The 11,064-nt window shown below is 50.6% G+C and overlaps 1 protein-coding gene across 1 annotated transcript; it reads right to left on the reverse strand.

The window, feature by feature from the left end:
* Positions 1–499: 499 nt before the first annotated feature.
* PODXL (podocalyxin like) lies at positions 500–10,524 on the reverse strand. The gene is made up of 7 exons (XM_040259654.1): positions 9,927–10,524; positions 8,784–9,004; positions 8,193–8,264; positions 6,210–6,357; positions 5,938–5,999; positions 5,507–5,674; positions 500–4,490 (listed from the first exon to the last, which is right to left on the reverse strand). Exons 1-7 carry the CDS (start codon positions 10,495–10,497, stop codon positions 4,296–4,298), a joined length of 1,437 nt encoding a protein of 478 aa, XP_040115588.1. The 5' UTR covers positions 10,498–10,524; the 3' UTR covers positions 500–4,295.
* Positions 10,525–11,064: the final 540 nt, after the last annotated feature.

Genomic DNA, 11,064 nt, shown 5'->3' on the forward strand with positions numbered 1-11,064 from the left:
CTGACATTACTGGACATGTTTGCATATCTCTGGGTAAGGGACAGGCACAGGCTTCTGACAAGTAAACTGATCCTTTTATTGGCAGAACAGAATCCTTTAAAATTTTTTTTGTATTTTTATTAATGTTTGCCTTGTCCTTAAAACTGTTTCGTACCTGATCAGGGTTCAGCAGCCCCCTTGGGATCTTTGGTGGTGGGTGAGTCACAATTTTTTCTGAGGCAAACAAAGAGAAGGAAGCGGGCAAAACATTGATAAGTGTGTTGTGAGGGAAAATGGGGCACTTTCGGTTCTCCTCACTAAAGCAGCCTGAGAATATCTGGAGAACTTGGCATCACCTCCAGAATCCCCTTTGTCCTTTCTCTCACTTCTGTCCTTTTGCTCTGGGCCTGCGTAGTTAAGCAGGCACAACTAAGCAGAGGTTGCCCCGCTGTGTCTTCAGCGATGAGCCATGTGCGCAGGTGAAGAATGGAAGCCAATCAGTGAAATACTAGGGCTTGAGCCAGCTTAGACAAAAGCAGTTTAATTGACAGTATACAACTTTCCAAAATATACTTTTGTAAGAAAATGGCAATAAGTAATAATCTTTACAAACAAGTTTCTCAGTAAATTCCAGTGTACTTTAGACCCCTGTCCACTAGGACACAGCTCCCCCAGTCTCCTGAGCAAACTCTTTTTAACATTCACTAATTTTTTCAAAAAGACGTGGAGCAAATAGTAATCCCCTCCTTTGACTCCGGGTAGGGTTTTCCCCAAACCTGAGTTAAGCAGCGAATGACAGCGATGAAAGCCACTGCTTTACTCTCGCCCCCTCTGCCTGCCCATCTTGTTCCCTTTGATCCTTAGTCCTATATGTAGGAACTATTCAAAACTATTCTTGGGAGAACAAAATTGCTCATGTAAGTCTTAGATCTAAATAAGCCACAGACCAGCAAGGTTCCTGTTTTTGTCTTCATGCCCTCCCTGCCCTTGCTGCAGATCTGTCCTTGGTATCACCCCCCTTAAGTTGTTGGTTTCTTCCTGAGGCACAGAGCACTGGACAGTCTTCCAGTCCAGGTTTTAAGCCTGTTTTCTGTCACTAAATAATGTGAGTTTCGCCAGGCCACTTTATCTTTCTGGGCTTCGGACTCTTCTCTTAAAAAAATAAAGATTGGACTGGGTTCTAAGACCCCTCTATGACTAGAGAGTCTCTGCCCAACCAGTGCATATTGACTACAACCCTTACTGTAACATGCTGCGACTTCACGGGGAGGGGATGAGGACCATATTTAAAAATAAAAATGCCCAGTCTGGAAGACAAATACGTCATCATCAGCCTTGTTATTTCTAGTAAAATAGATATTTACATTCCTGTTGAGAGGGAAAAAAGCCTTCTCTCTTAACAAAGGTTTTTTTCGAAGTATATTCACTCAAAGCAGTGCAGGGTGGATTAACATGTGGCTGCTGTATTTACATTTTCAAAAAATACATATATATGTATCCGCTGGAACTGGTTTTTCAAAGTTTCTCCAGTACATTGTCAAAAAGATAAAAAGCTCAAGAAGTGATTTAAATAAACTTTCTGCTAGCTTTCCTTATCAAGAAGGGAAAGAACAGTCTTGCATCTAGACGATTAAACCTGTATCTTGTCCTGTGACGCAAAAGAATATTCTGTGACCCCCCACCTTCATAAGCATTGCTGCGTCTCTCCCCACTGACATGACAGTGTGCTTCCCCCTGGCTTTCGTGCAGTCATCGGATTCATGGTTTCTGGCCTTTTATGAAGTTTAGGGAAACCAGTGTGCCACCGAAATAAAAGAGTTTATAATCTCTCTGGCACAGATTGTTTCAAGTCAATGCTGAGTTCTCAGCTTTCTTCTCTCTCCTCAGCCCCAGAATCTGAATTAACCAGATAGCATCAGAGACCAGCAAAGATGTGGGAAGAAGATGACCACACAGATGCACGGCAATATGGTCTTTGACATAGGCGTCTAGTGGCAAGAGCAAGCCAGGGCAAGTTGCCCAGAAGGCTAGAATACAGTTCCGATGCACCCAAAGGAGCCTCTGACCCAGCCCAGAGCTTGTCGAGGCTGTCTCTGGACAGAGCCACGGTCATTCCTCTTGACCAAGCCTCATTTTTACTCTCTGGTCCTTGCCAGTCATGTTCTTGCTCCCCAAGAGGCCTGTGGGTTATGGCCTTTGATTGGCTTCCAGAATGTATTTGCTGTTTCTGTCTAAACCTGGCTGGTGGAATGAGACCCAGAATCAGCAAAGGAGTAATCCAGGCTGGCCTCTCCCACAGTGGCCATGATAGAAACCCACTGGGTAGAAAGAACCAAATGCTGGGTAGGAAAGAAGCAAACAGATCTTTTCCCAGTGAGAGCATTTTCCTCTATTTCCCCCCAAACTCGGTATTCTCCATCCTGCCAGCCTCCAAACAGGAAAGACCGAGGGCAAATACTTCAGGATCTTTGTTACCTTAGCATCTTTCTAGCTTGTGGGAAACTCACTGGGGCCCCTACTTGAACCACTGGCCTTCCTCTTCCCCTTGGTATCAAATGGCTAAAGACTATGAAGAGGGAATTAGGCCAAGGAAAGACACAGATTGTCCCCTTAAGATCCTCTCCTTTAAAAAAAATAACCTATCCCAAAGCAGAGAGCCTATTCTATCAGACCTATTGCAGCCTAGGCCAAGTGACCGTTTTCATTCTTCAACGCATCTTCCTAGTAGATCTAGGAGCATTATGCCTAGCAACAGAGAGACCGTGGGCAGAGTTCAAAATTCCACGCAGAATTCCCTCTCCTCAGAAAATCAGGTGAAAGCTCGCTGTGCTCAGTCCTCAGGTGCCGTCTGTGTAGCTGACACCTGCTAAGCTCCCTCCAAACCCCTCCACTGGGCAGCAGTCGGCACTGTGCTTCCCTGAGAGGCCACCAGAACCTGCGGGAGCGCCGGGCAGCCAGCCCCTCTAGGAATACCGAGGAGGGCACACGGCATGGCCCAGCTCCATGCCTGACGGTGGAAGGTCGCTGGGATTCTACTCGGGCTGGCTGCTCCTTACGCAGCTTGAAGTGCACCTCCCCTCCAGGCTCTTCTTGCCCTGTGCACAGAAGACTGGAATCTTCAAACATCTCAATGATTTGAGCTTTGGCCTTTGGCAGTAGAGGGCTGGATTAAAAGAGAAAACTCTCAACAACTTGCAAAGCCCCTGAGTGTCCTATGAAATGGAAAAGTAAAGCCTGTCCTTCCTGTTGTTTGTCGATTGTCTGATCAGACACCTCTCTGCTGATGGGGCCTGAGGAAGCTCTGTCCTAAAGCTGCTCATTCACACTGAACCTCAGAGGGGATGACTGAGCTGGGATCTCCTCTCTATTGCATCGGCTGAGCAATGACAACGAAACAGGAAACATCTTGCCTTCAGTAGCTGCTGCGGATTTTAGTCCCCATGGGAGGGGGAGGCCAGGCAGCACTAGGGAGCCCTGGGGGTAGGTGGGGACCCATCCTGGAAAGAGGGGCTTCCCTTTCTCTCTTCGTCTGTAGCTGGCTGGTGGCAGACATGTTCACAGGGGAGTCTAGTGTGCTCGGTCAGTGCCAATCTCATAAGCAGACGCCAGGAAACTAGACTCCAGAACAGGGACTGAAGGTCATGAGTGACCTCTGTTAGTCCCAGAGGCCCTAGAACAGAGTGGGGATGAAAAAACTGAATGAAGGGAGGGAGAGCAAAGGACAGGAACACAGGCAGGCAGACGAGACAGGAACGGGACCTGTCCTTTCAAGGAGCCAGACCCCACAGAGGCAGGATCCAGCCCTGCTCTGCCCCCAGCCCACCCGCTGATGGGCAGCTTCCGCCCCTGCCCGGGCTAGCTCTGGAGAGAGGGCACGGGTGATGCCAGCAGCGTGGTGTGGTGGGAACGGGCACTGGCCTGAATGAAGGATCTCTGTTTTCATTCCGACGTGCCACCCAGTAGCCATGTGACCTTGACTTTACCCTCTTTAGGCCTCAGTCGTCTCACCTGTGAATGGAGGCTAGCAGATGGTCTCGAAAAGTTCCTTCTATGGCCCTGTCCTGTTCTCCCAGCAGCGCTGCGCTCAGGCACTAGTGGGTTATTCTACAAGAGGATTCTACTCAGAATGTGATTTGTTCAGCTTGAAAAGGGGAAAATTAAGGCCTGTGGGGACTGGGAGGAGGGGACCCTCCGAGTCTGCTCTCCTTCCCCAGTCTTCCCCTCTAAGGGGAAGGATCTTCCTCCTCCCCTTACAAATGGCACTTGAGGTGGCTGGGCTGGAGCTCTGCACCGTCGGAGACGGCCGGCAGCCCCGATTAGAGGTGTGTGTCTTCCTCTTCAAGGTCGTCTTTGGTCAGATTGTCCAGAGGCACGATCCAGCTGTCCCCCAGCTCCCCATTGAGGTTCGCCACCTTCTTCTCCTGCATCTCTGAGGAGGTCTCCATCACTTCCAGTGTCGGGTTGTCATGGTAACCATTCTCCACCGTCTGTAGCTCCTCTGTTAGTCGTTGCTAGAGTGAGAGAGGTGACCCAAGAAAAAAGGGTAGTTTTTGAGAGTTGTCAGCCTTGCTCTAGCCTTAATATTGGCACCTCTACCCCTATAATTCAGGAACCCCAATTTAGCTAATGTGAACAACAGGTGGTCCTGGAGGCCAATTCTGACTGCTGGCCTGCCTCAGGGAAAGTCTGAGATGAGAACCTGCCCAGCATCCCTAGAATTCCCAGCTTGGCCCCTGGCGGCAAATATGTGACGTCAGCAGAGACGGACTTTGTTCTCCCATCTCCTCTCCTCCACTCCTTCCCCATCAAACCTTCCTCTCAAGGTCCCTCCTCACCACTTCTCTGAACAGGGAAGAACTCTAAGAAAATGACTTTCATCAGGCTGAATGACTGGGACTTCTCTAGGGCTGAACATGATGCGTACAGAAACTTTTGCCCTCCCGCTGCAGGCAGAAACCATCTGAAGGGAGCTTTCTCTCCTTCTTTACCCAGGATACAACCTCAGTGGCAGAGGATCGTCCCTGGCAAGCTTTAAACGAATACAGTGACCCAGAAATGCCATTTCAGTTGGGGTGTGAGGAAACTAAGCAGCGGGATTTCTTTTAAAGCTCTCCACAGTGTGCAGCCAGGGTTGAGAACCCTGAATCTGGGCGGAACTGTTACAAGGGAATCCTAGTAAGGTAGATGAAAAACCTTCTGGTTAGACGGGTATGCCTCGGCCCATTTACAGGAATGGATCCACAGAGCAACTCTGCAAGGGGGATATTCCCACTACGCAGATGAGAAACCTGAAGCTCAGAGATTATGTCTTGCTCAAGGTTACCCAGTTAATCAGAGGCAGAGCTAGGGTTTAACCCAAGTCTTCTCTGACTCCAAAACCCTTGCCGCCTCTTTAATTCTTCAGGCAAATTTCCATTCCCTATAAGGGATGGTGACCTCTGCCTATCTGAAAGGGCTCATGGCTTTTCTCTAACACGGGAATAACAGGGTGAAAGTCATCCAGTGAAGTGGACTGCTTGGTCTTCACCTGGTCCTTCCTATGGGAGAGGCGCTGGTGGCAGCAGGCATAGAGGGCCGCCACCAGGAGCAAGAAGGATGCCATGCAGACAATAGTGATGATCAGGGGCATGCTGAACCGGTCCTCCATCTCTTCTGGTGGTCCTTGCCCATCAAACTGCATGTCTCTGACTCCCACCTGGCCAGGAAAGAAAGAGTGACATAGCAGAAAACGGGTTCTGGGTCTCTCTCTCTCAGAACTCCCATTCACTTACAAGCTCTTCCACGTGGGGTTTGGGGGGCCTATTCCACCGCCCTGCTGTCCCTTTTTATCCTCCCATCTAGATGCTTGCAAACCAGAGGTTCCTCAACAATGAGAAACAGTGGAACCGGGGAACCGCAGGCTTCCGAGGGACAGGCTCCTGACCCAGTCTGTCCCAGCATGTGGGGCCACCCACTTACGGCTTCTAGCTTGTCCCAGTCGTCTTTCAGCACTTTGTAAACGTCCGTGGGATGGAGCTTTGCTGAGGGGGAGAGGGAGAGATGCCGGTTCAGTGGTCTAGCTCAGAGAGATACGGCAGGGACAGAGGGCTTCCTGTTCGTCCATCTCCTGAGCGGTGTGTCTCTCGTGCAGGTGAAGGAGAGTTGACAACTGACCCATCCTTGCGGCTCCTGTCACCCCCCTGCCCCATTCCCACCCCAGAGAGGCCTCCCTGCCCTGGCCCTCAACTCACTGATGATGGTAATGTGTTTGATGTCCACTTCCTGGGCATGTGAACCAGGAGCCATCTCTATATAGCACTGGTCTTGAGTTTTGTTGAAGGAGGGTTTTACTGCTTGGCACAACACCTCGACCAGTTTGTGATTCGAAGCGACTGTGTTCTGTTGTGGGAAGACCACAGGTAATTGCTCGGGGATCATGACAGCAGCCTAGGCTCGCGGGGCCACCCTTGCAAGCTAAGGTCAGGACAAGGCTGTTGCCAGCTGTGAACCGATTGCCTGGACTGGCGGGTGACAGGCTCTTCTCCTGGGCCAGCCCCTGCCTTCTCTGGCTCAGGTGGGCGTCTCCTCCCTCGTCCCCCATCCCGTTTATCTCATCTTTGTTGAATAATGCCATTCCCCCAAGTGTGCCCCTCTCTCTCAGAGCTCTTTAAGTATCATGACCTGCTGCCCGTCATCATTTCTCTCCCCTGGAAGGACCTGTGGAGGCACTGCCAGTGCAAAGATGCCAATGAACCTGCATTCACCAGCCCTTGATGCTGAGTTCAGAGACCTCAGGAGGGGAAGTGCCCAGCTCTCAGCTCAAGGTCATCCATCCCTCGGCTCAGACTGAAAACCTAAACAGGCTGACAAGAGAAGGGCAAGGCCATCATGCACAGGGGGACTCGGGAGTGTCTGGAAGACGCACAAGGACATCTTTGAGGGGCTTCCTCTATGTTTCTAAGCAGAAAGAGCATGGCTGATGTGACTTTAGGGCTGAGGGTGAGGAAGCAAAGTGTGGGGAGCTTTTACCCAGTCATCCAGAGGCACCCCAAACTGGTGTTTCTCTGACCAGACTTTGGAATAAGGATACCAAGATGAAGAAAAGGACTCTTGCTTTGGCTTGTCCCACAAACCATCCCTTGGGTTTTCTACCTGGAATTTCCTTAGGCTTACTAACTCCCCAGCCCTCCTACCAGGTAAAGATGCAGGGCTTTCCTTTTCCCATTTATGGCAAAGGAAAAGAAGGCTTACCACCAAACACACCCCTGCCAAGTTTCAGCCAAAAAGAGAGCTGGAGGAAAGGCTGGGCAAGCGTCAGTGTGGTTCTTGCCTTGTCCAACAAGCCCAATCCCAGGAAGACCCTGCTCTGTTTGAAAACTCCAGCTTTTCTATAGTTCACTTGGAAAATTCCAGCAAAATGGACACCCAAAAGAAAACAACTGCAGAAAATAGGTAGCATTAAAATATTGTAAACCCGTTTTCCCTGCCGCTTGCTTTCACTTTCTGGTTCCTAAGGGTGTTTGCAAAATAGCCACTGACCAGGAGAGGGCGGCAGTGAGCCATCCATCACCAGCACCCACTCAGGCCTCAGCTACTGAGTAAGCACTGCGGCAGATATCCCCAGACTAAAGCCCTTAATCCTAGGGAGACTGGCAGTCTGAAGGCAGTGGATAACAAGGCTACACTCTCTCTTTCATGCAAACGCACTCACACACGTGCTGACACCAGCTCCCTCAAACAATACACACACACACCATCCTGAGTGGAAGAAGAGCTGTTGGCAACAGCTCCCCTGGGTTAGAGGCAAGCTGTCAGATAACACATGGAGCAGGAAATATAAAACCACAGACTCAGAACAACGAAAGTTAGGCAGACTAAGTCTCTTCTTTTCAACTGAGGCCTCTGAAGCCCAAAGAGATGGGCTTAACAAAGTCACATCCTGAACTAGCAGCAAGCAAGAACCAGGGCTTGGGTCAGACTCTCAGAAGTGAAAGCTCAGGAGACCTGGTATTTCTGGCCCTGTAGCAGCCCTGTGGGCGGGGCTTCCTTTAGAGAAGCTGGTTCTGACCCTCTGTAAGATTGGAAGGACCAAAAACAAGGGCAGGAAATGAACACATCTCTCAGCTCCTTTCTACAAGGAACACTCCATTCCCTTCCACTTTCAGTGATTCTGGAGCTAAACCGCCTTTGGAAGATGCAGGTCAGGGTGGGGCCCAGAGGAGCAAGGTACTCACACAACTGTTGGCTCCCGAGATGTTCAGGGAGAGTTTGCTCTCATTTAGCTTTTCAGGAGGATGGCACTGGATCTGAAAGAAGCCACTAGGATTAAGGGCCAGGGTGAACTTGATAAGATCTCATCTTTGAATCCTCCCTCCCTCCTTTAGGTGCTTCCCTGGTGGCTCAGAATCTGCCTGCAATGCAGGAGACCAGGGTTCGATCCCTGGGTTGGGAAGACTCCCCTGGAGGAGGGAATGAAAACCCTCTCCAGTATTCTTGCCTGGAGAATCCCATGAACAGAGAAGCCTGGCGGGCTATACAGTCCATGGGGTAGCAAAGAGTTGGACACGACTGAAGCGACTGACACACACACACAGTTAGGTGGGTGACACCAGGCAAGTAACTTGCGGCAAAGTGGGAGCTGGCCATCTGGGGTCTGACAGCCAGGTATGTTACTGGTTATCCCGTTCTCTAAGGCCGAGTCCAGCAAAGCCAGAGACAGTGGGTGAATGATACTTGCTCCTCACACCCCCACCAGGGGCTCTGGTAGAGAAGGGTAGAGATGCTCTTCCTGGAGTCCCTTTCTCTCCGAGTCTGGGCTCTCTTACCTGCCCTATATTTGTTGGAATTACTGAGGTGGGAGAACGGGTGCTGGAGCTTTGGGGGGCATTTGACGTCAACTGAGTGCTGGAGATGGTGGATCTCCTGACCAGAGATGTGGTCCCAGGTCCCAGTGAAGAGCCTGTGGGTTGCTGAACTCCAGTGGTGATGGTGACAGCTGGCGTCTCCCTGGAGGTGTGCTGAGTTCCTTTAACGGTGACCTGTGTTTCTGTAAATGGGAAAACAAAGCTTATGAGGAAAGGTAAGTGGTTTAAACAGAAAAAGGATAATCTTTCCTGTTCTCAGTTTTCTGAGGTTCTTCAGTCTTCCCCCACCCCACTCTGGCTTTACAGACCACAAGCAGAAGGAGGCAAGCTATGAGAAAGAGGAGGCAGATGGATGAAGCCAGTTCCCGTAGCCTATTACAGGATGAGCAGATTGGATGAGCCGGTGTGGGAACCCGAGAGAAGTATCAACAGCAGTGACAATGCCAGAGCAGATGTCAGCTGAGTGACTGCTTCTGCCAGGGTCCTACTCTCTTCTTCAGTCCTCACAGTGACTCTGAGGAAAGTACTGTAATCACCCCTTTCAGAGACAAGGCAATGGAGCCTCAGAGGGGCTTGATGAATTCCGCCCTAACGCATGGCAGAGCAGGGACTGGAATCCAGGTTTATCCAACTTGGGGCCCTTGCTCTTACGCAGGACGTAACCGTGCTCTCGGGGTGTGGTTCTCTAGTAACTTCACCATGTACCCACATGACATGGCAGCGGGGGGGGGGGGGGGGGGGGGAGGGCCCCCCGAATGCGAATGCTCAAGACTCACACCAAGAAACTCTGATCCAATAGATCTCAAATGGGCCATGAGGCTCATGATCCATCAGTGAGGTTTGAAATGAATTTACTGGACTAAGACTAGCACTTAAAAAAAGGAAAACGCTCCACTGGGCAGTTCAAAACCTCGAGCTCTCATCACAGCACACAGCTCTGCTGGCCGCTGCTCACCATTGGATGGGAAACGGGCTGAGCGAAGGTGGTACACATTTACGCTTTTTAACCCACAGCATGAATCTCCACCTTCTAGATGAACAACGGTACAAAGCATAGACATCTGAAAGTTTTTTTCTGCTTCAAAAATGCAAGACAACACTTACTCGGTGTGGTCACCTGAGCTGTGAAGGTGGGGCTTGTCTTCCTGCCTAAACTTGTAGTTACAGTCATTTTGTCTGATCCTGCAGAGGAGCTCCCTGTGAGCTGTGGAGTCCCAGGGGCCGGAGTCACAGGGCTGCTGCTAGGCTGCTGAGCGCCTGCGAGGCTGATCGAGGAAGACAGAGTAGGAGGGATGCTCGGGGTGATACTCGGACCTGGAGCGGTGGGGACCATCTGACTGCCTCCCACAGTGGCCACGCCGGCTGCGGTCACGCTGTGGGTACCTTGGATTCTGGATGTGGGTGAATCATTCCTTGCATTCCAGCTGCTCGTGCTTTCAGGATCTGTTGAGACGGTGATTGATGTGGTTGTAGGATCTTTAGTAGTTACAGAAACGGTGTTACTGGCTGTGGCAGTTTTGTTTTGCTGGGCTGAGGTTGACACCACACTTGTGACCTTAGATGTTGTAGACGTGTGTGTGCTGGTCGGTGCTGTAGCCACAGTGGATGTCACATGGGATGTCATCCGAGTGGATGTCGGGGCTGTACTTTGTTTACTTGTGGTTAAGTTCAACATCTGAACAGTGGAGTTTGGGGGTGTTACCGGCTGGCCCGAGTTGTTGCCATTTGACTTTTCCCCGGTTGTTCCTGTGGCATTTCCTATGGACAAAAAAACAACACAGAATCAATTAGGGTATTAGCTGGAAGTCTTTCTCTCTCCATTGCTCCAGCTCTTCCCCAGGATCCAGAGGCCTTGCTCACATCCCTGCCACCTCTAAAGGGTCTGGGCCCTTGATGTGCCCAGATTTCTCTGGGGTTCAGGAAGCCTTTAAGAGGGAGGCTGAGGAGAAAGCAGAGGAAGTCAAGAGAAATTCCACTCCAGAGAAGGACTCAGCACCTAGTCCCACTGCCTGTGGGAGCCTGCAGTGCATTCTCTGCCCTCCCCAACCAGCCCCAGGCATGCACCATTCAAGGTTTCCACATCCCAGCACAGAACCCTCACCATCCCTGCCTCCTTCTCCCAGACCCAGGAGCTAACAGAAAACACAACAGACTCACACATATCCCAGTGCCCTGTTCTAAACATGGCATGAGGGCCCTCTGTTCCTCTGGAAATCTATCTAGAAAGAGAAACTGGAAAAGT

The sequence above is a fragment of the Oryx dammah genome, unplaced genomic scaffold, assembly GCF_014754425.2.
Source record: "Oryx dammah isolate SB20612 unplaced genomic scaffold, SCBI_Odam_1.1 HiC_scaffold_18, whole genome shotgun sequence".
In the NCBI taxonomy this organism is placed as follows: domain Eukaryota; kingdom Metazoa; phylum Chordata; class Mammalia; order Artiodactyla; family Bovidae; genus Oryx; species Oryx dammah.

What these genes read in the sequence shown, in the direction of transcription:
- PODXL (XM_040259654.1), bottom strand. Translation starts at nt 10,497, where the DNA reads ATGTTGAACTTAACCACAAGTAAACAAAGTACAGCCCCGACATCCACT. An exon ending in AGCTCAGGTGACCACACCGA is followed by an intron (nt 9,005 to 9,926) that starts GTAAGTGTTGTC and finishes TCCCATTTACAG; the next exon opens with AAACACAGGTCACCGTTAAA. An exon ending in TTCCAACAAATATAGGGCAG is followed by an intron (nt 8,265 to 8,783) that starts GTAAGAGAGCCC and finishes GGCTTCTTTCAG; the next exon opens with ATCCAGTGCCATCCTCCTGA.